At 36.9% G+C, this 27920-nt stretch overlaps 1 protein-coding gene across 1 annotated transcript in view; it reads right to left on the bottom strand.

The window, feature by feature from the left end:
- Positions 1–27920, bottom strand: part of GBE1 (1,4-alpha-glucan branching enzyme 1) — a 245737-nt gene that overhangs the window by 93861 nt on the left and 123956 nt on the right. The window contains 1 exon segment of the mRNA NM_001081940.3: positions 27358–27567. Within this exon segment, the coding sequence (NP_001075409.1) occupies positions 27358–27567 (210 nt within the window).

Genomic DNA, 27920 nt, shown 5'->3' with positions numbered 1-27920 from the left:
AAGCTCCCAGTTCAGCCTGCTAAAAACATAAACGTGGTCTCTTTCCCTCCTCTAACACACACTTTCATTCACTAAGTGTAGCAGGAGATTTAATCTAGTGACTTTCTTTTGGAATCCAATTTAAATTTAAATGATTGATTTTAAGATTTTGACTAGATGTATATTGAAGCTTTAAATAAAAGTAATCTCTACAATACACTCAAGGGAGATTAAATGAAGTTAAAGAAAAACTGTCACAATGAGTATTTTTTTTCCCCATTACCCTGTATACAAATTATTTAGGAGTCTAGAAGACAGAACAGAGCCAAATCTTAACACATTAGAGTATTTTGACAGAATTGCACTTTTGAGGTATAAAATAAATAGCAAACAACAAGGACACAATGCATTCCTGATCTGGGCAATGGCTAAGAAATTTACTGAAATGTAATATGATATAGTCAGAATCCACCTGGTCTATTACACTTAGTTCAGAATCCCACATTTAAGAGGGATCTAGACAAATTCTATTTTGCTAATAAATAACTCAAAACCACGTAACATAACAGGAAAAAAAATTGGGGGATAAATGAAGCACACACTCTGGAAACAGGAAGAGCCCCAAAGTATAACATTCAAAGGCACATCAGGGAGAAAAGTGACAGGATCTCTTTTGTGAGTTTCCATGGGTTACAAATTGGTAGACAGATTTTTAACTCAATATAAAAAAGAACTTTCTAATGGAGAGACCTGTCCAAATATGGAATGGACTACCTCATAAGATGAGTTTCACGCCACTGAAGACATCTAAGGACAAGCAGAACATGAGGGCTGCTGAAGAAAAATATAAAGATTGAACTATGATATTGAGGCCTCTTCAAAGTCATGAGTCTACAAAGTTTCTAGTATGAGAATTGTCCACAATGAGACAGCCCCAGACAGATAAGGAGAGCATCTCAGAATAAAATGAATACCAGCATATAATGAACCACATTAGCTGGTAGCAGAAATAAACGTAACTAAGATATAGTTTATAAATGCTTTGTTGGTGGGGAGTTAGGAAATACCCAAATACAATCCAAGTGACAAATCTGAATTCTCAAAACCAAGATGTACTGAAGAAATCTGAGAAAATCTCAAGAAAAATAACGCATTCGGAAAAGAGCAATGATCCGCATTATGTCTAGTAAAAGCAAACACTGTTACTGATCTTCACAATATGCATTAGTCAGTCTAATCCAGCAGTGATGGAAGAAGGAACCACTAGCTGATGGACCCAAACTTTGCAGTTATTATAGGGGTAGCAGCGCTTGTTAGGCAGGAATGGTCCATAAGACATTTACTTTACCAAGATTATTACACATATTCTAAGACCATGTAACTAACACTGTTAATTCTATGCTCATTTCAAAATTCTTAAAATTACTTATTTGCATTCAAAACCTCTTCAGAACAAAACAAAGGTAAATGTAACTTGCTTAGTGAACACAAGGATCCCAATAACTTAAGGCATATACTTCAACAAAGATCACTAGATCAACATTTTTTATACCTTTTTCTTAGGAGTTTAGTGAGTTTGACCCCTATAGCTCGACCTAATCTAGGGGGGAAAATTCTGTGCTCTAAAATTGAGGATCAGCTCTGAACCACAACGATTTTAACTGGCATTGATGTTCTAAGACCGCATGAGCATGAGCAGCAGATATCCTGATTTGACTAAATTTCAACACAAGTTACTTTAAAAACATCTATTTGAAAAGTTATTACCTATCTCAATATGTTTTTGAAAATGAAGATTACTGTCCCATGAGAGGTAATAGTTACTTAACTGTTAACATTTTCACATATTTTCTTACAGCCACTGTTTCTTATGCAAAGAGGTTTTTAAAAAATTTTAATTACACAGAGATCCTATGTACATGTTACCTGGTTTCCCCCAGTGCTAACATTTGGAAAGCTGTAGTACAATATCACAGCCAAGGTACTCACATTGACAGAGTCAAAATACACAATTACATCACCAGGGTATTCCCAAAAAGGAGGCAGTCCTCTTCTATAACCACATCACTTTCTTCCTGCCTTAACCTAGCAACCATTAATTTGTTCAGTTTCTTTATTTTGTCACTATAAGAGTGATACATAAGTGTAATCAAACAGTAAACATTTCCCGTTTTGGGATAGGCTTTTTCCACTCAGCGTAATCCTCTGGAAATTAACCCAAGGTACCATGTATATCAATATTGTTACTTTTCATTGCTAAGTAGTATTTCATGGTGCGGGTGTACCACAATTTGTTTAACTAGTCATTCATTGAAGCACACCTAGGGTGTTTCCAGGTATTGGCTATTATGAATAAACCCGCTATGAACGCTCGTGTAGATATTTTTGTGTGGGGGGGGTTAATTTTGGAGAGATAAATACCCAGGAGCGTAATTGCTAGATCGTATGGTAGTTGCATATTTAGTTTTACAACTACCACACTGTTTCCCAGAGTGATTGTAATATTTTACATTCCCAGTAGGAATAATCCAGTCTCCCCACATCCTCACCAGCATTTGGTGTAGTCACTATGTTTTATTTTAGCCATTCCAATAGGTATGTGGTGGTATCTCATTGTAGTTTTAGGCTGTATTTCTCTAATGACTAATGATGTTGAAGATATTTTCATGTGTTTATTAGCCGTCTATATATACTGTTCATGTCTTCCGCTCATTTACTAACTGGGCTTTTTGTGTTTGTTTTTTGTTTTGTTGTTTTTTTGTTGTTGTTTTGGTTTTTTGGGGTTTTTTGCTGAGGAAGATTCACCCTGAGCTAACATCTTTTGCCAATCTTCCTGCTTTTGTATGTGAGCCACCGCCACAGCATGGCCACTAACAGATGAGTGGTGTAGGTCCAGGCCTGAGAACCAAACCCAGGCTGCCAAAGTGGAGCATGCCAAACTTAACCACTAGGCCACTGGGACTGGCTCTGTTTTCTGTTTTTTAACATGGAGTTTTCAGACATCTTTATATATTCCAGATTTCAGACTTTTGTTGGATATGTGGTTTGCAAACATTTTCTCCCAATCTTGTGGTTTTCCTTTTCATCATCTTAACAAGAGTCTTTATATCATATTTTGATGAAGTTCAGTTTATGAAGTTTTCCTTGTATTGATTGTGATTTTCGTGTTGAGTCTAAGAATGCTTTGACTACTCTTATGTTCTGAGGATTTTTCTATTTTGTCTAAAAGTTTGAGTTTTAAATTTCACATGAAAGTGCATGATCTATTTTGAGTTAACTTTTATATTAGATGTAAAATTTAGTTGACGTTAATGTTTTACACATAGATATCCAATTGCTCCGACATCATTTGTTGAAAAGTCTATCCTTTTTCCATTGAAATGTTTTTGCAACTTTGTCAAAAATTAGTTGGGCATATTTGTGTAGGTCTATTTCTCTGTTTCTCTATTCTGTCTCATCACTCTGTGTTTATCCTTCCACTGATACCACATAGTCTTGATTACTGTAGCTATACAGTAACTCTTAAAATTGAGGAGACTGATGCCTACCACTTTATTTCTCTTTTACAAGACTGTTTTAGCTATTCTAAAACAATTGCTTTGCCTTTCCATATAATTTTAGAACAATCTTCTCTATGTCTATATCAAGCCAGCCCTAGTTGTCTAGTGGTTAAGATTCGAGGCTCTTACCATCACGCCTGGGTTCAGTTCCTGGTCAGGTTAAGCATCACGGGACTTGTAGTGAGCAAGCCTCACCTTTCTGGAATAAATCCTACTTGATTATGGTATTCAATTCTTTTTACGTATCACTGCATTGTATCTGCTAATATTTTGTTAAGAATTTTTCTGTCTATACAGTTAGGCATTGCTTAACAACCGGGATACGTTCTGAGAAAGGTGATTTCATTGTTGTGCGACATCATATAGTGCACTTAGACAAACCTAGAGAGTATAGCCTACTACACATCTAGGTTACATGGTACTAATCTTATGGGACCACCGTAGTATATGCGGTCCATCATTGACCAAAACGCCATTATGCAGCGCATGACTGTGTTCATGAGAAGTACTGTAGCTTTCCTTTCATTACCGTCTTTACCTGGTTCTGTTATCAGGGCAATACTGGTTTCATAAAATAAATTAGGAAGTATTCCTTTTCTATTTTCTGGGAAAGATTGTGTAAAATTAGTGTGAATTCTTGAAATGTTTCATAGAATTACCCATTGAAAACACTCATACCTGTAGATTTCTTATTTTGAAAGTTACAAATTGAATTTCAATAACATTTATAGAATATTCAAATTATCTATTTCATATGGTGTGAGCTGTGGTAGTGGTTTTTTAGGAATAGATCCATGTCATTTAAGTTGTCAAATTTATGTATGTCAAGTTATTCTTGATATTCTCTTACTATCATTTTGGTGTCTACAGAGTGATATAACTTAAAAACTAAAGAGAAGAAGGAAATTTTATTGTATTTATTCATATTTTTACTCTCCTCATTTTCTTTCTTCCTCACTGATATTCCAGTATTCCTTCCTTCATAGTCTCATTTTTGTTTAGAGAATTTCCCTCAGCCATTCTTTTAAGATAGGTCTGCTGGCCACAAATTCTTTCAGTTTTCTTTCATTTGAGAATGAAAGAATGCCTTAATTTGCCCTTCCTTCTTGAAGAATATTTTCACAGTTTTCTAGTTAATAACCGTGTAATACATATCTTTAAGCACAGAGCATTTTCTTTTTAATATATAGTAGGCTTATAGACTTAGAATAAAATGCCTTAAATAGAATAATTCAATGATCATGTGAAAGCACTTTTTAACATAAGTACTGCGAAACTGTTTTCCAAAAGGATTGTAGAAAATTATACACCATGAAAAACAGTGCATAGAAGTGATCCCTACTCTTAGAGAGAGGATGGACTAGCTGACTTCAGAAGACCCTTCCAGCTCCACAGTCCATGATTCCAAAGGATAACGTGGAGGAGGATCATTTATCCTGTTAATTTTTAGCTCTGACTGTATTAGTCAGTGTTCTCCAGAGAAACAAAATCAATAGAATATAGAGAGATATATACAAGAGGAGACTTAGTATAGCAATTTGTTCACGTGGGTGTAGGGGCACAGTCCCACAATCTGCCTTCTGCCAGCTGGAGAAGCAGGAAAGCCGGGGTTATAATTCAGTCCAACAGGAGCCAGTGATGTAACTCCCAGTCCGAGGCCTAAAGCCTGAGAACCAGAGTGACACTAGTCTAAGTCCCGGAGTCCAAAGGCCCAAGAACCAGGAGCTCTGATACCCAAGGAAGAAAAGGTGGACTTCTCAGCTCAAAAAGACGGAGAGAGAGATTTCGCCACTCTTTCACCTTTTTGTTCCATTTGGGTCCTCAAAGGATTGGATGATGCCCACTCACACTGGTGTGGGCGGATCTCTTTACTCAGTCTACTGAATCAAATGCTCATCTCTTCCAGAAACACCTTCACAGACAGACTCAGAAATAATGTTTTACCAGCTATCTGGGCATCTCTTAGCCCAGTTCCTTTGACGCAAAAAAATTAACCATCACAATGACAAAGAAGAATAAACTCTGAATAGCAGTGAGAAGTTTCTTTTGCCTTTGACATTCTCAGTCAACACCTGTTTACTCCCACTCCTGTTCCCCTTGGCATTTTTGCTCCACTTCTCTCCCACAGCTCAGAAATTTCATTAATGATGTATATCCTACACTGAATTTTCCTTTCTACAAAGAGCTTAGGGATGAGTTTGGGCCAAGCCACACTTTACAACTCTAGAATAAGTAAGTCCTTGAGAAAGTAGAATTAGTTACCTACATACTTAGTTGAAAAGTTACAACTAGATCCAGAAGTATTGGTGTTCCACTATTGATTTCTACCTTTTAGTAAATCTCATCAGGCACTCTTTGGGCCTGAAAAACTGCCACACACCCAGAAAGAAACACCTTATCTAATGTACTCTTGGAAATCTCTAAACTTGTATATGAGCTATTTCTCAAAAGATGACCCTTTAAATTACATCAAAATAATGAAAATACATACAAAATTATTATATTTACCATTTTGTCATATATTTCAAGGAATATGTAATTTTCATTTATTTTTCAAAAGGGCTCTCAAGTAGTAAAATCATTAATAGTGTCGATATTTATGCATTGGTCTCTGCTCTATAAAAACAAGTATAAGTAATCATATTATGCAGATGTTCAGCACCTGAATAGGATGGCTGAACTATACCTGTAATATTCCTTCTATAGAAAATATATTCTTCACATTATCCATGTCTATATGAACTTGACTCAAATTTATCTTGCAAACATATCTATACATCATGTATATTAAGACAATCTCTAATTTTTCCATTTAAATTTAAAAAGAACACAGTGATTTTATGGTCTTCTACTATATCTTCCCATGTTGAAATGAGAATAAAAAGAAACCTATAACTGACACATATTACATGTACAAATAAAGCTATTATACTAATTAAATAAAACTGACAGATTGCTTATTTCTGTATTTAAGCCTATTTAATTTTATATTTATATAAAATTGTTTATAAATCAAAATAATCCTGGCATTTAATTATATGCCATGATAGATATATCATAGATAATGAGATAGCAGATTGGAACTTATAAATTATTTAACACTTAACATACATTTCATGGGGGGGTGGGTAAGGTAAGTACTTGATAAAATTATGCCTTTATGTGGGATGGAGAAAAATTATAAAGCAAATAATTATATACATAATTGTTTGAAAATTATCTTCTAGGTTAGAAACATTCACATTTGACAATTCTTTAGGGACTTAATTAAAAGAGAAAAGAGTCATGACTTCTCAAAAATATGATCAAGAGACTTAATTTTGGCTTTGCACACTTATTTTGCCATTTTTAAATGCATTTTAATGTGAGGAAACGAAGCATCATTTTATATTTAAAATAAAGTTTTTCTTTTTACTTTCTTTTAGTAGGTCTCTTAGAATAAAACCTTTTCATCATAAGTAAAACAGCGTAGTATTAAAATGTCATCACCATTAAGATACACACAAATTTATAAACTAAAATGTCTCCATACTTAAGAAGAACTGGACTTTGTAAATCAGTTCGTATCTTAGAAAACGGATCACGATTTCCTACTTTAAAAAAGCATATTGCTTTCATAAATTACTCAAGGCACAAATAAAATTAAAACTGTATGATATAAAACATATCAGTTAAAAAGGCTGTACTATGTAGCAGTGTGGGAAGATGAAAATATGTTTGAAATAGAAATAACTTTTAATAACAAAAGCCAAAGGAAATGGCAGAGTATCTTACATTAGAATATCTCATAAAATGTACAGAGTACTCTCAGGATACAGATTTTTATTTTAGGTGTAATTCTAATAGTTAATAAGCATTTATTGGAGAGCAAACACATGTTGTGGAAATAAAGCCAAAAGAGAGGTCACTGAAGTGACATGCTGTCTAGTAGGAAAGACTAACACAGGGAGTTTTTTCAATGTAATACACACATTGTTAGATCTGTAAATGCAGTGTTTGAGTAAGAAGGGGACGTCCAGATTAAGTCTGTTGGAACGAGGTGGGAGAGAGAACATTCAAAGGGGCAGACTCAGGGATGAGATGGAGGACTTGTAAGAAGGTTTCCTATAAGGGGAAACAGACATTTGATCTTGAAATATAATAGTCTATAAAGTAAAGTGGAGGAGGAAAGGCATTCCAAAGAAGGAACGCCATGTGTCAAGACAGAGGCTCCACATGTAAGAGGAACTGCTTTGGAACTTAGAGAAGTAGAAAGAGATCAGATACTAGAGCTCATAATTTGCCAGGAACATGGAATTCAACCTCTAGGCCAATTTAAAAACGTGATCCTCACATCACAGGGCTTCAGTGAAGACCTCTCAGAGCCCAGTGGTTAGGACTCATGGGGCTGCTACAGGCAGCCTGGGCAACACCCTTCCTTGATGCCTCAAGACACAAAAAGGATTAACCCATGGTGACTACTGTCTATTGTTCTTAAAGTCTGTGCACTTCCTCGCAGAGACTGGCTAAGGTTATACAACAAAGGAGAAGGGCAGCCACATCCCTATTACAAGCACCTTTTAAAAATAAGGCCACCTCGGGGCCAGCCCGGTGGCACAGCGGTTAAGTTCGCACATTCCGCTGCTCTTCAGCCCCGGGTTCACCGGTTTGGATCCTGGGTGTGGACGTGGTATCGCTTGGCAAAAGCCATGCTGTGGTAGGCACCCCACGTATAAAGCAGAAGAAGATGGGCCTGGTTGTTAGCTCTGGGCCAGTCTTCCTCAGCAAAAAGAGGAGGATTGGCAGTAGTTAGCTCAGGGCTAATCTTCCTCAAAAAAATAAGTAAATAAATAAATAAAAATAAGGCCATCTCTTTTAATATGTATGTTTCCTTAAAATTTAGAATTGGATCCTTTTGTATATCAAAAAGTTGTACAGTGGTCCCCCTTATCCTCAGGGATATGTTCTGAGACCCCCAATGGATGCTTGAAACCTGTGATAGTACCAAACTCTATATAAGCTATGTTTTTTCCTATACATAAATACCTCTGATAAGGTTTAACTTAGAAATTAGGCACAGTAAAAGATTAACAACAATAACTAATAATACAATAGGAGCCAGCCTGGTGGTATAGTAGTTAAAATCATGTGCTCTGCTTTGGCGGCCCTGGTTGACAGGTTCAGATCCCAGGTGCGGACCTGCACCACTCATCAAACCACGCTCTGGCAGCAAACCACACACAAAAAAGAAAATAGAGGAAGATGGGCATGGATGTTAGCTCAGAGCCACTCTTCCTCAGGCAAAAAGAGGCAGATTGGCAACAGTTGTTAGCTCAGGGCCAGTCTTCCTCACCAAAATAATAATAGTAATAAAATACAACAATTATAACAATACACTATAATAAAAATTAATGTATATGTTAGAAACCTCAGGATATGATTTTTTTTCTTCCCTTGTTAAGTCAAGAACTTTCACCTTTTCATTTAAAGGAGGCATTTTATGGCTTCTCTTTGGCATATCTGAATTGTCAGCATCGCTACTCTTGCATACTTGAACACAAGCACTGCAATATCACGACAGTCCATCTGATAAGTGACAAAAGAGTGGGTAGTGTAAACAGTGTGGATTTGCTGGACAAAGGGATGATTCACATCCAGGGTGGGATGGAGTGGGTCTGTGCAAGATTTCATCAAATTACCCATAATGGTAAGCAATTTAAAACTTAGGAATTTAAAATTTTTGGACCGTGGTTCGCTGTGAGTAACTGAAATCACAGAAAGCAAAACGGAGGATAAGGGCGGACTGCCATAATTGAACACACCCGTGGACCCAGAGTTTCTGCCCTGGGGAAAACAATACAGGAGTTAGAACTCTGTTGTCACTACCCTACTCACCATCCCAAACACATGGGAATGTGCACGCACACACATCTGTGCACATTTCTGCACAAAGCACAATATACACAACCACCTGGCTTTTCCTGAGACAGCTGAAAACTGGACAATACCCTTGTGCTGCCCAGTGCTAACTGCATTTCTACCCACCTAGTGAACAATGGCGTCTTTTGTGCTCAAGACCATTTAGGCAATTGAAGTATTCCATCTTCAGTCTGTGGACTAGAAACAGGATAATATCTGGGACTTATTTGGGATAGTTTATATGGAATAACTGGCATGTAAAACCCTGTTTTTATGTCTGTGGGTCCCATATATCTATTTCATATGATGAAGAAAGTATCAAGCTATGACATAATCCATAAAGGGGAGGCAGCCTCAAGGGTGAGAGACTCTACAATAGATGTTAGATCTCCACTTCCACCAGAGCTATTAGCATCCATCTGTTTAGAAAACAACTGCCATAGGCTATTGTTTTCCACTGAATATTTACATTTGTGAGTCACACACCAATATGCATTTGAGAAAGCTTACTAGGCAATACTATGAAGAATGCATTCAGTGATGAACTGAGTATATTTGAATCAATTGTCTCTCTAGTTTACTTAGCTTATAATTAGTTATACCTCCTGCTGGGATCTAATATTTAACAGATTTGACCTAGAAAACTGTGATTCTTTTTGTTGTTGTTATTAACTTTCTGGAAATGTTAACTACATGAAGATTTTAGGGAAACGGAAAAAGCCGAATTGTTGTTCGCGCATTTCTTGAGGGACTCCTGGGGGACTGCCTTATCCAAACTTGAGGACAGCCCTCAGCGAGATTTGAGGGGAGTCTCCTGGTTCTAGCAGAACTCCAGCCCTGGTCAAATCCAACTTCCGCTTAGTCCACACCAGGTGGGCCCTCAAAATCCCTCAGGAATCTCATCAGATTTCTTAGTGGAACAGCTCCCCCACGCCCTCAGACAGTAATTCCACACATCTTCTCACCTGGAATTGCCAGTCCTCCTCCCTTAACTTTCCACTTTCAGCTGACTGCTTTGCCCTCTATTTACTTGGAAAAATGGAAGCAAACAGGGAACATGATCAACACCCAATCAAATCTATGTCCCTTGCTGCTTAAAACCCGTAACTCTGCCTCCTTCTTATCATATCAGACAAACTGTCCCTGACCTTTTCCAAGAGCAGCCCTCCGCTGGTACACCAAATCCCATCTCTTCCCATCTCAAAGGGTTTGCACCCAGTCAGCCACTCTCTACTGACTCAGCAGGTTTCCCTTCTCTATCAGTTCAATACCATGAGCTGAAATATCTCCTACCTTAAAAGAAACTATCTGACTTTTAAGCCTCCCATTCTGCTAACAACACACTTTTCTACTCCCCTTTAAAGACCATCCTCTCATAAAAGTTATCTACACTTGCAGCCTTCACTTTCTCACTTACCATTCTCTTCTTAAGCCCTCTGAATTAGAATTCCAGCCCAATCATTCCAATGAAAAACTTTTTAGTCCAAATAAATGACCATCAGGCCAAATCAATGGCCAATTCTCAATCCTCATCTAACTTAAGCCCTTCACGTGCAGCTGACCTTGAGCGCTACCTTCTTCTTAAAATTCATTTATTTCACACTCCTGACTGTCCTCCTGTGTCACCTGCAGATCCTTTCTATCTTCTTAGCTGGCTTCTGTTCTTCTTGACCTCTTCATCCCAGAGCAACTCAGAACTTCACAGTCGGGCCACATCTCTCCTCACGCTCACTCGTCAGGTGATTTGATACCATCTCAAAGCTTGAAACACCTTCCAAAACCAGATGACTTCTGGTTTTAAATTGCCAGCCCTAACCTCGCCACTGAATCCCAGGCTCAGATACTCAATTGCTGACACAGCACCTCCACTTATATGTCAAACAGGCATCTCAAACTGAAGTTATCCAACACTGACCTCTGGATTTTCCCCCAAATCCGTCTCAGTTTCCCACAGCTCTATAAATGACAAGATGCTCAAAAGGTATAGAGGTGATATTTTCAGAGGCCCATTTAGCCGCTAGTCAAAGATGTAGGAATAATTTTTCTTCCCCTTGTATAAACTAATTACTCAGCAAGTTTTGTCAGGTCTACCTTCAAAATGTACCCATTTTAATCTAACCAACTTTACAGCCCGTGATGCTGCCTCTCTGATCCAAGACACTACCATCTCTCACTGGACTACTTAGGTGCGAATGCCTCCTCACTGCAGCCACCAATTCCACACCTGCTGGCACATCCCTCTTTCTCCTAGTTTATCAGAGAGTAGGTGGAGTTATCTTCTCAGGATTTTTACAACATTCCCCTGATCCAAACCTTTTAACAGTTTTCCATCAAATGAGAATAAACTGAATAAAATACGAGAAAGTCTAAACTCCTTACAAGGGCCTACAAGGCTTTACATGATCTGACAATGGCCAGACTCTGGGGTTTCCTAAAATTCTCCCTCACTCACCTGTATCGACACCTCCCTGGTTTTCCCGTGAACGCTCTGAGCCCCCTCCCCGCCACACACACACAGAGACCTCACAGTTGCTCTTCTCTTCACTGTTTGCTCTCTCTGCAGGATTTTATATTGCAGCTCACTTCATTCAGGTTTCTGCTTAAATAACACCTCTTCGGAAATGCTTATCTTGACCACACTAAAAGACAGCTGTCATGTAATATAACTGAATACTTCTAGCTGGCTTCATTTTCCTTCATGGTCCTTGCCACGACCTGGAAATTTACTTTGTATTGTCTTCCTTCCCACAGACAGGCTCTCAGGACTGGTGTATCACCCGTTTTTTTCACTGCTTCATTGCCAGCAATCAGGAACGTTGGGTACACAATAACTACTCATTTTTTGTTCAATTAATTAGTTAATTCAGCACCCGTGTGTGCCAGACATTTTAAATACTCAACATGTGTCCATAAAGTCTCCTGTCCCGACATTCATTTTAAAAAGCAGAGTCGGTCAGTTCATTTTATGTACATATGTTATATGTTTTTTCTAAAGACATTTCCAATACAGAAAAAGTATTTCATATCTATTTTTAAAGTGATACTTTCTTTGCTTTAAAACAAATCTACTTGTACAGCCTAGAAATGTATATTCTTGCCCTATTTTCTATCAATTTTAGGTCTTAAGATCATGAACTATAATTAACAGCAAGAAACAAACACATTAAATAATCTACGATAAACCTGTATAAACTTTTTGATTTTAGATGCGTCTCCACACACATATACACATATAAATGATGAGAAAACACAAGAAAACAACCTAGTACATATTAATATTAACTAGCTAATATCTGTATGGTAATATAATTTATAAACACACACAGTACAGGAATCAGATTTCCACTTCTACAGGATGTGAATGCATCCTACAGAAAGAGTGGAGAAAAGGACCAAGTCTTCCTCTGGTTTGTTCCCGCCATCTCTGAATTGCCCAGGCTTGTGCTCAAACGGCCTCAAGAGTTGACATTTCTTAAAGCACATTTCTAGCCGCAGCCGATTTTTTCTACATGCTAACATAATCGGCACAGCAGGGAAATAAGCCAACCATAACGAAGACAAAGAAGAGGAGCCAAAGAGAAACCCCAGCCACTTCTCCTGACACAGACCCAAATCCTCCTCTGCCTCAGAACCTCGCCTCCTTTGTGTCATTGAAAAAAAAAAGGAGCAAGAGAGAGGCAAAGAGAAAGAGACAGGAGAAGAGAGGAAAGGGGAGGGGAGGAGAGGGCAGAAAGAAGGGAAGAAAGGTCACAGAGAAAAAACCCAAGGCTTCACTCCTGCCTTGACGGGGACATCCTCAGGCCTTTCCCAATTCCGAGATGACTGTCTGATCCAGACACCAGGGACAGCTTCTCCTCAGGAGCAGGTGGTTCTGAGTGAGGTTCTTATTTTTGTATTGGCTATGATAGTTTAATATTTACACTTTGCTCATGGCAGTTGAAGGCTATATATATATATGAAGACTTTTTAAAAGAACAGAGATAACTTTCCCTCATCTCTTTCCAGAAATTGACAAGCATGAATAAAAAAATAAAACCCTTGACTTTTTATTTTCAGCTATCTTCCTTTAAAAATCACAAAGCTTAAATTGCCAAGTGTACAGGTGAGATCGATGCGCGCACCTGCGCGCGCGCGTGATAGAGAGAGAGAGAGAGAGAGAGAGAGAGGGAGGGAGGGGGGAGAGAGAGAGAGAGAGGGAGGGAGGGAAAGAGAGAGAGGGAGGGAGGGAGAAAGAGGGCGGGAGGGAGAGAGAGGGAGGGAGGGGGGAGAGAGGGAGGGAGGGGGGAGAGGGAGAGGGAGGGAGGGAGGGGGGAGAGGGAGAGGGAGGGAGGGAGGGGGGAGAGGGAGAAGGAGGGAGGGAGGGGGGAGAGAGAGAGGGAGAGGGAGGGAGGGAGGGGGGAGAGAGAGAGAGAGAAGAATGAGAAGACGCAAGAGAAGAAAGGCAGTCAGACAAACCTCTGATGGGCTGACGGGGGAAAGTGATGTAGCATTTTGTTTACATAAGCGTAAATCCTGAGGTGGATTGTGCTATTATTTTCTCCTTGAGGAAATAGTAAAGAAGCTTAATTTCTCTAAAATGTACACTATAAATAAATACTACTTCACGTTGATAGGGGTTTGGGAGTGATAGAGATGAAAATAAAAGATTTCAATGAAGTAAACAATTACAGATGATGACAAACACCACTCAGTAAGGTGCAGCCCCCAGCTCGGAAACGGCAGAGCTTGAATGCTGGAGCAAACCTATCCCGTTCCAGCCCCTAACCACCACACGCTACTGTCACTATACCTTCAGTGGTTAAGGTATTAGCGAAAATGTTTATTTTCTTTCAAGGACACAAATTTCAAACAGGATATTCTTTATAAAAATGTAAAACCACAATTAACAATGTTTATAAGATAGAATTTACACACATACTCATACAATAGAGTATATCCTAAAGATGAGATCAAAGGAAAAATGGGCAAATTACAACTTTTAAAATACAGAATGCAAATAAAATCATAAATTTTAACTACAGTTTATGATTAATGTAGGATAAAAAAATAAATTAAGGATGAAAAGAGGAAGCCAGGGATCCACCCCATGTCTGAGTGGGTAAGTTCGCAAGCTCTGCTTCAGTGGCCCAGGGTTTCGCTGGTTTGGATCCTGGGCATCGACATGGCACCACTCATCAGGCTGTGCTGAGGCAGCATACCACATGCCACAACCAGAAGGACCTATAACTAGAATATACAGCTACGTACTGGGGAGCTTTGGGGAGAAGAAGAAGAAAAAAAAAAAAGATGGGCAACAGATGTTAGCTCAGGGCCAATCTAAAAAAGAATAAAACAAGGAAGCCACAAGTGAGCATTCTGGGGGGACTGATTTTAGACTGGTGAAGTGAAGGAGAAGGGGCTTTTCGACGGTAGACTAGAAAATAAATAAGAGATGGCCACAGGAGGGCAATAGTCCAAGGAGAGGGAAGAGCACGTACAGAGGCCCCAAGGCAGGAAGGGCACCAGAGTGGTTAGAGATTAATGAGTGAGAGGAAGAGGATGGTAAGATGAGGCCAGAGCTGGTCCTTTAAAAACCTCATAAGCCATGTTAAGATTTTTTTTTTAAATCTCTTCTAAGTGCATTGAAGTGCTTCAAGGTCAAAGAAATTTGAGAAATGAAGTATTATTGTATAGCACTTACTTGGAGATTCAAAATGCACATTAGCTAATTAAGAATTCCAAGAATTTCAACCACAAAGAAAAGTGTTGAACTGATTTAACTCAAGGTTTTCCAAATTTATTTGAGCACTGAACACTCTTCATGTGACACACAGTGAGATCCTGTGGAACCTTCCTCCTTGGTGGATCATTTCCCAAATTAGTATGTGGGACAAAGAGCTGTGACAAAGATGCCATTGTCACTTTATGAATTAACTGACACACCATTTTCTGTATCTGGGAATAAAAGGACCTAAAATATTCTATAAGTATTACTTCATAGAGATAATGGGTTTCATTTTTACTCAGCTGGACAAACATATGACAGTCTACCCTCTGGTACAGGTACTGTGCTAAACAATAGGGTTATAAGATGTATAAGACCTATATTGTAATTTAGAAGCATTAAAAAGCATAAATGTATTCATTCACTTATTTATCCATTCAACAAATTTGTGTTTCAATGGCTCAAGCACTGTTCTAGTCCTGAAGGACTCGGCCTTGCTCAAGCTTATATCCTTGCTTCATGTAGAGAAGTAAACTAAATAATAATAACGCAATCCAACATCTGGTATAATAAGACCCACACTAAGATGTAAGAGAGCAGAGGGTGCATGTAGATAATCGCGGCATGGGGTAGGACAGAGAATATGGAACTGAGAAACTGGAAGTGATAGAAAGAGGAATTGTAATGGCTAAATGGATATACGCTCAGAGCTTGCGTGATACATAAATCTGAGCTCAAGAAATAAGTCTGGATATGGAACAAAGCATGGAAGTTACAAGGAACAGCAACTAATTCTTATTATGTACCAGGAAGTGTTCTAAGAACTTTACATATTTTTAATATTTTAAATCTCACAACGGTTCCGTGAGGTAGGCTCCTTTTTAACCACCATTTTAGAGATGGATGTGGCTACTAGAATATATTTAAAATTGCATATATGGCTTGTATTCTATTTCTCTTGGACTGTGTTGTTCTATATGCTCCTCAGCAGGACTCTCGGGTCTCTATTTTGCACACTTATTTTATATACACCTGACCTATAACCTCCAGTGACCCCGCCAGCCAGCAGCCTGGCAGCGTAGCGGTCTCCTGTACCACGTGGCCAGCGGGAACAGCAGCACCAAGGGTTTCTCTCACCACCCCCACGACCCGAAAGTGTTTGCTGTGTTCACCCACCTCATTTTATCACTAAGCTCCCTGAATTCTCTTCTTGTACAGGAGATGTTAGATACCTTACTTCTGGAAAGGGCTAGGAAAAGACTGAGAGATGAGCTGCTTCTGATAGCCTTTCAGATGTGAGCGCACAAACTAGGAGATGGGCACACGACAGAAGCTACAAGGACAAACTGAACTCCAAGCAAATCCATGCTAGCTTATAAGGCAACCCTTAATAAGAACATTCTGTCAAGAAGACAAACAGCAGGGGCAAATGCTATTCCAGACTGGGCACCGGACAACCGGCACAAAGGTATGATCTCCCCACTCACCACCGTCGCCACATCAATGGCCACACGAAACAGAAAGAGACTGTAATAACTACATAGGCCCTTCCTGCCTGAGTTAATCTAGGTCCTATTACAGAAAACTGTTTATCCATTATACTAAAAAATTTGTCACCTAACTCCATGATTGGGAAAGACTGAATACTCTGATTTAGAATAAACATTCTGAAACTAAAAATCTGTTTCCCCCTCAGAACAGAGCACCCAAATTATTGTCCTAGAAATATATCAGATGGTCCCTGATTGCAGATGCAAAATAAGCAGGTAGTTAATTCAATAACTTTAATAAAATGCCTTTGGCACCTGAAAATTTTAAAAATTATAACAAGTAGAGGGATACTTTGCTTATTCCACATTGGAGGGGAACAAAGCAGTCTACATAAATAAAGTCTTCACAGTAATCCTCATTAAAGAATATTTGACAGATAACTTTAACTTAATCCTTAAAACAGCATTTAAAAATCTAGCATTTTTAACAGAAATACTTTGAAATTACATTTTGCTTTTTCCTAGTGTCTTAAAAAGAGATTTTTGAACATGACAAAGTTTTTTATTGACTCACGTTCATTATGACCAATTATTATGCCACACTGCAGTCTAATGATGCCCAAAGGGACAATTACAGTGTGTGGAACTGTTTGCTGTTGCACCTTAGTGGCCTGACATTGCTGCGCTTTCAGTTCTGGTCTCTGACCTTGACGGGTTTTCTCTACCATCGCTCTCAATACTGTTAGATGTTGCTCACCATCGGCCATTTCCACAACTGTTCCTAATTTTGTGCTTCTACCAAGAAAAGGGCTTAACGTTCTTTTAAAAAATAGTGTGAGACCAAAGTGAACAAAGACCCACAGCCATTATGGCACATATTTTGGCTCATGGAAAAAAATGCTGTTACCTGTCTTCATGCCTCTAATTATGTTTCAGAGGACTAAGCTGGCTGGTTAATCTGCCCAAAAGATAATTGTGACAATGATACAGTAGTAATGATAGTAACTAAGGCAATTATCATGACTACAAGTCAGGCACTGGGATAAGTGTGTCACGCAACTTCACAATCATAGGACAGAGGTACAATTAGAATCTTATTTTATAGGGGAGGAAATTAAAGTTAAAAAGATTAACCAATGTGGGTGTGGTTACATGCTAATAAACGGCAGATCTAGTATTTGATCCCAGGCCGAGACCTAGAGCCCAGGTTGCTTCCCATTCTCTATACTGTCCCCAAAGGTCAGTAACTACATTTACAGTTTTTTAAAGAAATTACAACTTAGATGCAAGGTGTTTAAAGAAATAAAGGTTACTGAATTTTAACTATGTTAATTTCTCTAATATACATAATTTCGTTTTATTGAGCCTGGTTTAAAAGGCACTTATTTTGTTGATTTATCTGCTACTTAAAATCAAGGAGATGTTAACATAACTCTGCTGAGTGATAATACCATACTACCAGTTTAGTTTTATAAAATTACCCTTGCTAATCCAAAAAGAAAAATAAATTACAATGCTGTATTTAAGCCATAAAAGTATCATTATCCTTATCATATTTGAATCATTACTCAATTTACTATTTAATTTTGGAAGGTTGGTAGGTACTGACACTGTCATAACCCAGGACACATCTTGGAGTCCAGAGACAGCCCCAGAGGCCCAGGGATTCCATCCATCCCACAGGCGTGTTCCTTTGGTCTGCACAGTGATTTCAAAACTTTAAATTAACTGCAAATATTTAAAAAATGAGAGATTTCATATAAAATGTGGACTTCTGACTTCTCTTAAAGAACTGGAAGATGTGGCCACAGGGGCCACATTCTCACATGGAAGGAAACAACTGGCAGGGGTTTCTGAGTGGCAGCCCCTTCAGATGACCTGTTCACTCCAGGTTGCCAAAAGCAACACCTGGCTGGCTTCCCTTGGTTACCTGCCTGGTTTGTGAGCTGAGCCCTGCTTTCATTTTTAGTAAAAATCTGAGAGTACAGCTCCAAACTTTCCATAATATTCTATACTCTAGTTTGCCATGCATTTTCAATTATGTTATTTTATATAGTTTGAACAATTGCCCTGTGGCACATAAATAATATGATCATTATGAGCTCTTACACATGAAACTGAGATTCAAGCGTTCAGCTGCTTGGTTCAAGATCAGGGAGGTAAAGGTCATTTAATTCCCAAACCACCTAGTTTATATTATATCAGATCTCTTACATCTTAATTCTACATAGTATTTGTTATTATTATTATCATTTTGGCTGGAAGTATCTTTTGTGCCTTTCTTCATTGAATTCAGTTCTAAACTATTAACCCCACCAAATCAGTTCTTTGCAGTGTCACATTTGTGGCAAGTAAATGTGATGGTGAAAAGTTTATGAGACAGAGAAACAGAAAAGAGACAGCTTTACTTTAAATATAATATTCTCTATAAGAAAAAATTAACTTCCACATTTAATATTTAAAACAACAAGTATATCACTAAAATTAAAAATAAGTTATCTGTTTAGAATGTCACATGGTGATAAGTGCAACGGAGAAAAATTAGTCAGGGACAAGAGCTAGGCAAGGGCTGGGAACAGGAGTTATTTTACATCAGGTCGTCAGACAAGGAAGGTCAGTAATGTACATAAAGCACCTAATGCGTCCAAACTGAATGATCCTTAACCAAGGCGATCCCTGTAATCATCACAATTATCGTCACGTCACAAACACCAGGGAAGCCCAAGTGGACAGCTGGTCGGCCTCATTTGCTGCCCTCACTGCGGTACTAGGAGCAGAGATTCGGTCTGGGATAAGCTGGTTCTCACGCTGTTTTGTTTCCTAAAGCGCTGTGAGAAGATGTTAACCACAAGTGCCCCCGAGTTTTCCGATGCTTTCAGCAGACAGAATTTTGAAATGCTCCACTGGCAAAGGTCTAATCTTGGGGAGCTATTTTAACCTGTGAGGAGAGAATCAAATACACCCTGAGGCTGATGGCTTACTACTAACGGTGAAAGAAAAAGATGGAAGACTAGAGACCCAAGGTACAAGCAACTAGGGGTATCTCATCGACACAAAATGTGGACGGGAAATTCAGAAATTAGAGAAAATTACGCCTGATCACTAATCTAAATGAATGAAGAGAAAAAAGCTGTCAAAAATGAATAAATTTATATTACTTATAAATATGTGTCCCTCCAGAATTATTTGAGATACCTATATATTCCGAAAATAATTAGCTCAACATAACATAGGTTATTTATCTACAGCATAACACTAAGGAAATCATTCAGCTAGAAAACCATGAAATAGCTCTCCGTAACTCCAAAACTGCTAGTCCATGCCCTAGAAAACAGACGTGTTTAAACGAGTTGTTTTGTTACACGCACAGAAAAACAGAAAAATTGATTTTTTTCACTTTTTACCTGCTTGTTTAAAAAGACCATAAACAAAACCCAGATATTTTTATTATAGACTCCAAAATTCCCAGACTTAAATGAATAATCATTGAATAGGGACTTTCAGACCATTTTCACAAGCACATACCCCTGTCTTAAGCTAAAGAAGCTGCTTTTAGAGCAATGCACATTTTCAAATTTAAGGTAAATTACCGAGTAGAACTGACCTACTTTAGAGTGAGTTTGGATTTGAGAAGGTGAATGTTACAGGTGAGTAAGACCTAAATACTAAAGGTATTCTCACGATATCCCCATGCACCTCAATTTTAGACTTGTGGGGAATAAATGAGGCAGGTAATACCAGGAACAAAGTTTACACAAAGACTGTAAATCCTTACCCCTGCACGGTGCTGCAGCAACAGAAACCTTTCTGCTGGGCTGAATAATCTCCTAAACCCTGAGAGGGGAGTCATATTTCCAGCATTCAAACGCAAATCCAGACAGATTAGATTGATATAGCAACTTTCTTAATCTCTTTTACAAAAGAGAATTAGTCTGTCTGAATTTTGAATCCAATTCTACTTTCTTTGAAATAGCAGATTTACCCATTTTCCTTAATCAAACTGAACTAAGGTTCTGGTTTAAACAGGAAGAAATACTAAAAAGAAAAGAAAAATACTATAAAAGAAGAGAACAGTACAACTTTTTATGTGGACATCTAGCATTATTAATAATCTTACTATGAGATTTTAATATTCTTAATGAATAGGTTATGTTATTGTTTATTTGTTTGTAATTGTCTCTCTCCCTTTGGAATAGTTAGCTGTTTACTAAATCTATGTCCAAAATTGTCTATTAATTATCCATCATTTGCAATTGTCTGTTAATCATCCATCATTTACAAATGCTTTATTAAAAAAAGCATCATTTGCTTTTTATAAAGCAAATAGGACAGACATTTGCCTGTCTAAAATGATGCTGTATTACTTCAATTAAAAAAATATTAAATGTTCTGAAACCTATCCAAAGAAACTTAAACATTTCTTTTAGAGTTTTGTGCTACATTAAAATATATTGAAAACATCATTTCCCTAAAGATATGACATACGGTAGATGCTCAATATGTTTATCAAATAAACAAATCAATAAATTCATGAATGAATTGATCAGAAGAAAATAGTTTCTCCTTCTTTTAAGAACAATCTTTGCTGTTAACCTCACTTTACTTAAGCAGTGGTCTAATTCACTGACCTGTAAACTGTTTTTGATCGTGTGCCCACCTAGTAAAAACTTTTCAGGGGCTGGCCCAGTGGCACAGTGGTTAAGTTCACATGCTCCACTTCGGCGGCCCAGGGTTTGCAGGTTTGGACCCTGGGCACGGACCTAGACACTGCTCATTAAGCCATGCTGTGGTGGCACCCCACATAAAATAAAGGAAGACTGGCACAGATGTCAGCTCAGGGACAATCATCCTCAAACAAAAAGAGGAAGATTGGCAACAGATGATAGCTCAGGGCCAATCTTCCTCACCAAAAAAACCACAAAAACACAACATTTCAGCAGAGTCCTCTATATATGTATGTATTTATTAATTGCATATACATACCACTTTAGTGATACAGTAAGTATACTGTAAACTCATACACACAAAGAAACGAATTTTAAAATACACATAAAATAATCAAGGTCTGGTTAAAGTTAAAACTACTTTGATATATGATTTTAATGCTTGTCCTGTCTGTAATGACTCACTAAAATACATAGATATAAATGAAAAGAGAGGATCGATGGTTGTGACTATTAAATCATGAAACTCTTTTCAGCTCCCACCACCATCTACCATCTTTCATGAAATTCAGCTTGTAAATTTCCATTTTCCCTGTAGTCAGGTGATCTCGCCAAGGAACCACACAATGATTCATTCATATTTATAATCATATTTATATTTCTAACCAATGAGCTTAAGATAAACTAAAACTGGAACAATTTTAAGTTCAGCAAAAACTGCTCCACTCATCTGTATGCAAATACAAAGATTTTTATGACTGAAATCATTTGTGGCAATGAAATCACAATGCTAGAAAGTTTTTTTGATATTTTCCCCCAAATTCTTTCTCCATAGCTGAAGTTTCTTTGGAAGTAGTTACTTCAAATTAACTATTAAAATGTCCTATATACCCTAAAGGGTGTGATGTTTAAATTTCTATTTCTTCCCAAACTTCTGATAAGCATATGCTCAGAATTTCTCAAGCATAGATATATATATATCAAAGATATATATATCTATGCTTGAGAAATCTATCTACGTAGATATATGAATCTACAACTTTTCCAGGTAATACCAAATTGTTTTCAAAAGTACTTGTATACATTTACCCTATGCTATTTTCTCGGTGTTACTGTGGCCATTTTTACTACAGCAAAAAGAGCAATTATTCCACTCAATGGGATGTGGCTTTCTGGGGTATTTTTGCTTTTAAGAAATCACAAAGTAGCAAATGATTTTAAAGCTCTCTTAAAAATAATAATTTTAGAGTTTTTGATTCATGCCCTAAATGCTTAGTTTTCAAATATCTTGCTAATAATGATGGTCTCGTATGTTCATTAGCTAGTATATCAATGCACAACAATCCTTAAGTTAAGACTCATCATTGAGAACTGATTTGGTCATGATGAAATACAATATAAAAATACCCTAAAACTTTGTTTAGAATATTAGCACCTATGTTCATGAGGGTTTATCCCAGGAACGCAAGATTGGCTTAACATTCAAAATCAATAAATGTAATTCACTATATTCAGAAACTAAAACAAAAAACCTATATCATAGATTATTTAAGATCCAAATATCCACTCTGAGCAGAGAAGCCTCCCCATGAATTCCCCTCTACATTCTAACCTGTAGAAAAGGCCTAGCATGATTAACATCCCCAAATATTATAGTTTCCATACTAAGGGGTATTTTATTTCATGTGGTTATGACCCTAAAAAGCAAACTGGATCCACTCTTGTTTCTGAAAGGAACTCTAGTAACGCAAGATCAGAGTGGAGTACCTTCCTGCTTATGAACCCATGCTGATGGAATATGATCACACTACTTCCATACCCAAATGTAAGGTTCAGGGGAACAATAAGCATTAGCTCTACAATGCTTTCTCCATTGAGTTTCAATAATCTTATCTTGAAAGAAATACTTAACAAAGAAAAGGTACTCGTGTGAAGCTGTAGTAATGGTTAAGGCATAATAATTGTTTAAGCTCAACAAATCCACAGCTGTCTTGTTTTATCAAGTGCATTTACATGGCACCAGATGCACGTGCAAAACTTAAACCTGAGATCACTAAATTATATCCATTACTTCTCACTCTACAAACTTCTGAAACTTATGGGTGACAGATTTGTCAGAAAGTTTTCTCTTTACCAACTAAAGAAAGGACAACCCAATGTCTGGTATGAGCTGTCATTAGTCATTTAGCAGAGCTAGAAGGCAGTTCAGCTGAGTAGATAGAAAATTAAAACATGGGCAGCTCCTGATTGGAAATTTATTCAGAGCAGGTAATGAAATAGCACAGTCAGGATCTCCGGTATTACTCGGAGTGAGAGATTTAATTCTGATAACTTTGATGATGGCACTTGAATCAGAGATTATAAATGGTGACAAGTTGTGACACACAGATAGGATGAAATGAGCACCAGCAACATATCTCTACAGAAGCTGATACTATATAAGATTTTTTCTAAACAGTAACTATAATAATTTCAAAAATTATTACAAGCTTTCAAAGAAGAGGCTTACGTCTTAGGTGAACCATGTACCATTTTTATATATACTTTTCAATGGAGTATAATATTAATCAACATATCAAAGGTAAGGAGTGCAAAAGAACTTATATTTTAAAATATGAAATATAAATTGTAGTTTCCGATTTCACCTGGATAAAGAACAACCCAAAATTACAGACAGAGTAGCTATTCTACATGGAGAGTAATAGTGAAGGCTTGGATTTATATGTGTTTATATGCACGTAACAGATACTCATTAAAATGCACTCAGGTACAAAGAATGTTATTTATATTTATAAAGAATAATAATTTTATTTTGGATTTTGTGTGCTTTTTTATATTTTCTAATTATCAACAATGGCACTATTACTTCTACAAACAAAAGTATATTTTGTAAAAACTGCCTATTTCAAACAAAACTCTCTACCACAGAAATATCGTTGAGAAAAATAATAATATTTCCATATAAACAGGTATTTCAATACATCTCTTTTGAATTTGTGAAGTACCATATTCATTGTGTGTGGTCAACACTTATTAGATGTGGAAATTTTAAAACATAGCCCTAAAATTCTTTAAAGCTCCTACCATTGAACGAAGACGTCCATGTCCCCTGTCCCTGGAATCTGTAACTGTTTGACCAATAGTTTACAGCAGAAATAATGCTGTGTCAGTTTCCAGACCCAGACCATAAGAAATGGCAGCCTGCACGCCCTGTTATTTGGAACTGTCACTCTTGTAAGAAGGCCCAAGCAGCCTGTGGAGCGGCCTACAAGTTGAGGAACTGAGGTCCTTTGGCCCACCTGACAGCCAGCCCCAACTGTCAGTCATGGGAGCAAAGCATCCTGAAAGTGGATGCTCCACCCACTTCAGCTGACAGCACGTGAAGAAGAGATTAGCTGTCCCTGATGACCTATGCCCAAATTGCAGATCTGGGAGAAAAATAAACAACTGCTATTGTCTAAAGTCACTAAATTTTGAGCTCGTGTGTTAAGCAGCAATGCCCAAAAGAGCAGAGTAGGACTTTAATCATGAATGCTGATTATAAAAATGGCTTTAGCATTGCACCAAAGCAATGTTATGTTACATATGCTACAACTAATCAGAATAGAAGGAAGAAAATGTAAAAGAAAAAGCCTGATAAATTTCATCAGGCTATGATAAATTTTGTTAATAAAGTTTTTAATAAATGGCACATACTACTGAGAAAATAATTCAGAGTCCTAGAATCTTTAATATTTTACATAAAAACCTAAGTATTAAAGAATTATTTGTTTAAATTTGGTGATTTAAATTTTTTAATTTGGCTTTGTAGGATTTTATCTATATCATTTAATGTCATAACTAGTAGTAGAAGCCTATATAGAAAATACTAATACAATAAAAATTGGAAAATTTAGATACTGTCAAATAGAATGACATACAGAATAATACAAATACAATTTTTTTTTTAAGATTTTTGTTTTTCCTTTTTCTCCCAAAGCCCCCCAGTACATAGTTCTGTATTTTTAGTTGGGGGTCCCTCTAGTTGTGGCATGTGGGACGCTGCCTCAGCATGGCTCGATGAGCGATGCCATGTCTGTGCCCAGGATTTGAACTGGCGAAACCCTAGCCGCCGAAGCAGAGCATGCGAACTTAACCACTTGGCCATGGGGCCAGGCCCCCAAATACTTTTTTAATGAAACTAAATTTACAGAGAACTAAGCCTATATGACATAATACAGCCAAAAAAATTGTCATAATAAAAATAATAATAAGCTAAAACCATACTGTACATTATTTACCAAAAGTAAGCACCTGAGAAAGATTATTTCAATAACAAAAGAAATCAAGTAGTAAATAAAAATGTTAACCACGTCTTAATTTCTGTAATAGAAATGATTTTTAAAACAATTATGTGTAATCCCTTTTCTTTAGAAAATTGGACAAATTTAAATGGACTTTGAGAGCTCAAGATACAGAAAAACACACTATAATAGATATTTTAATAAAATAATTTTTTTATAACATAAAAATCCACCTACTTAATGTATTTCTTTTTAAGAAACAGTTCTACAGAAGAATTGATTCATAACATAAAAATTCAACCATTTAATGTATTTTTTTCACAAGGAACAGTTCTATAGGAGTCAACTCTTATTCATTCAAATATGAATCAGAGAGTACAATTAATTGTATTTCTTGTCCACAGTCTACTTTTATAAAATTTACTCAGTAATGTAACTAGTGGATTATATCACGGAATTAGTACGGGTCCAGTCCTTTTTACTTGTTATAAATCCATAGTATAAAAAGCAATGTTCCAAGAGGTGACACAAATACAAAATACCTTCACAGAGGAAATTGCATTAGCCCAAAACTCTGCCTCCTCTGATAATCAAAAGCCTGAGAACCGGAATGATTAATCGATTTGCACGGGAGTGAAACCAGGCTGGAACCCTGCCACCCACTCCCACCTCTTGCGTCTTTTCTCATATATTATGCTGCTTCATCTGGCATGAGCAATTCCTATATGGCTATGAAATACAAAATAATGTATGATAGCAAGAAAAGAGTGAAGCAAAACAATTTTCTCCATATAAAAGTCATCTAATTTACATTGAAAAATTAGAATTCCTCATTTTATCAAAGTATTCGCCGAAGCATGTTTCTATACTGCTCGTTTTCCAGGTATGTGTGTGTTAATGTACAATGCAATATCCAAAAGAAAATTCGCTAAATTCTTTCAAAAATATGTATTATAAAAATTAGTTATACATTACTTGCCACTCTGCTACTTTTAAAATGCCTGATGACATATTTTCACTTATGATAAATAATGGATACAAGTTTATAGTACTTTTGATTTTTTAGGACATTTTTGCCATATTATGCTATTTAGATTTAATCACCTAAACATCCTTCTAGTTACATAGTAAAAGAAGTCAGAGATGTGTTTAATCTTAACAAACTGCTTCAACAGCAAGCCTTAGTTTACTCATCTGTAAGATGGTCATAACTTACCATGTGTATGTAGAGTTACTGTGCAGAATAAATAAAATAAAATATGTAGCTAATATATCTAAAACTCTTGGCACCAGAGCTGACATATTACATACCAACAAATGTTAATTGTTATTATAGTTATAATAATTTAGCTTCAGTACAAAACATGATAATATTATTAAGATAGCAAAACATAAAGTATGATTTCGAAAAAAGGCCTACTTAAAAGAATGTATATTTTTCTATTAAAAGGAGATTTGCTATCACTAATTCAACCTGATAAAGTGGTCTTTTACATATTAAAAACTTATTCATATTAATCCTCCTAAATGGCAATATAACCAATATATTTTAAATGGCATAAGATTTGTAAAACTGAAATTTAATGCAACTCACCATGAAAACATGTGCTATACAAAACAAGGTAAATTCTGTAAGTAAGTTAAACATGCCTCATAAAATTTTTAAAAATCAAATTAAGAAATTAAATGCCCGTGAGAAAGTACACATACAATGAATTTAGTAAAATTCCTTGAGATTTTTTTAAACAAAGAAGGCATTTGCACGTTACGTGTACCTACCTGGAGTAGATAAACAATCGACTATCCCAAAGATCGTGAGTCCCTCTAGGTCCAGAATGAAAATAACAGGAGTCTGTCCCATCAAACATATTCAATCCATCTTCTGAATTTTTGGAGGCATGGCTGTGCACTACATCTAAGAGGACTGTAATACCCATTGAGTGAGCGGTGTCAACCAATTCTTTTAGCTCTTCAGGTGTTCCGTAACGGCTAACGGTAAAGAACACAGGAAAACCGAGATCACGTCACAGTTAGAGCAAACAAGACAACCATTCACTGTGTGTCAATTGTTTCACCAGCCCAGTACTAGATATACTAAATTTGTAAATGTGGTATGACGTAATTCTTAGATACAAGTCAAAGTTGCTTAACATTTGTTATTAGGCAAATTTAAAAGCATTCAATAAAAAAACCCCAATAATTTAAATTTAGCTATTAAATGTAGATTCACATCCCAACAAAAATTCACATTTTGAGTAGCTAGACAGTAAAACTCTGTTCCTCTACACTCAGAGCTCCTGATTTCCATCTCCAAACCTGGCTACTCTGGGGAGCACGGTCAT

This window comes from Equus caballus, chromosome 26 (genome assembly GCF_041296265.1).
Source record: "Equus caballus isolate H_3958 breed thoroughbred chromosome 26, TB-T2T, whole genome shotgun sequence".
Lineage (NCBI taxonomy): Eukaryota > Metazoa > Chordata > Mammalia > Perissodactyla > Equidae > Equus > Equus caballus.
Note: the sequence above shows the minus strand (reverse complement) of the source record. Positions and strands in the feature narration are given on the sequence as shown.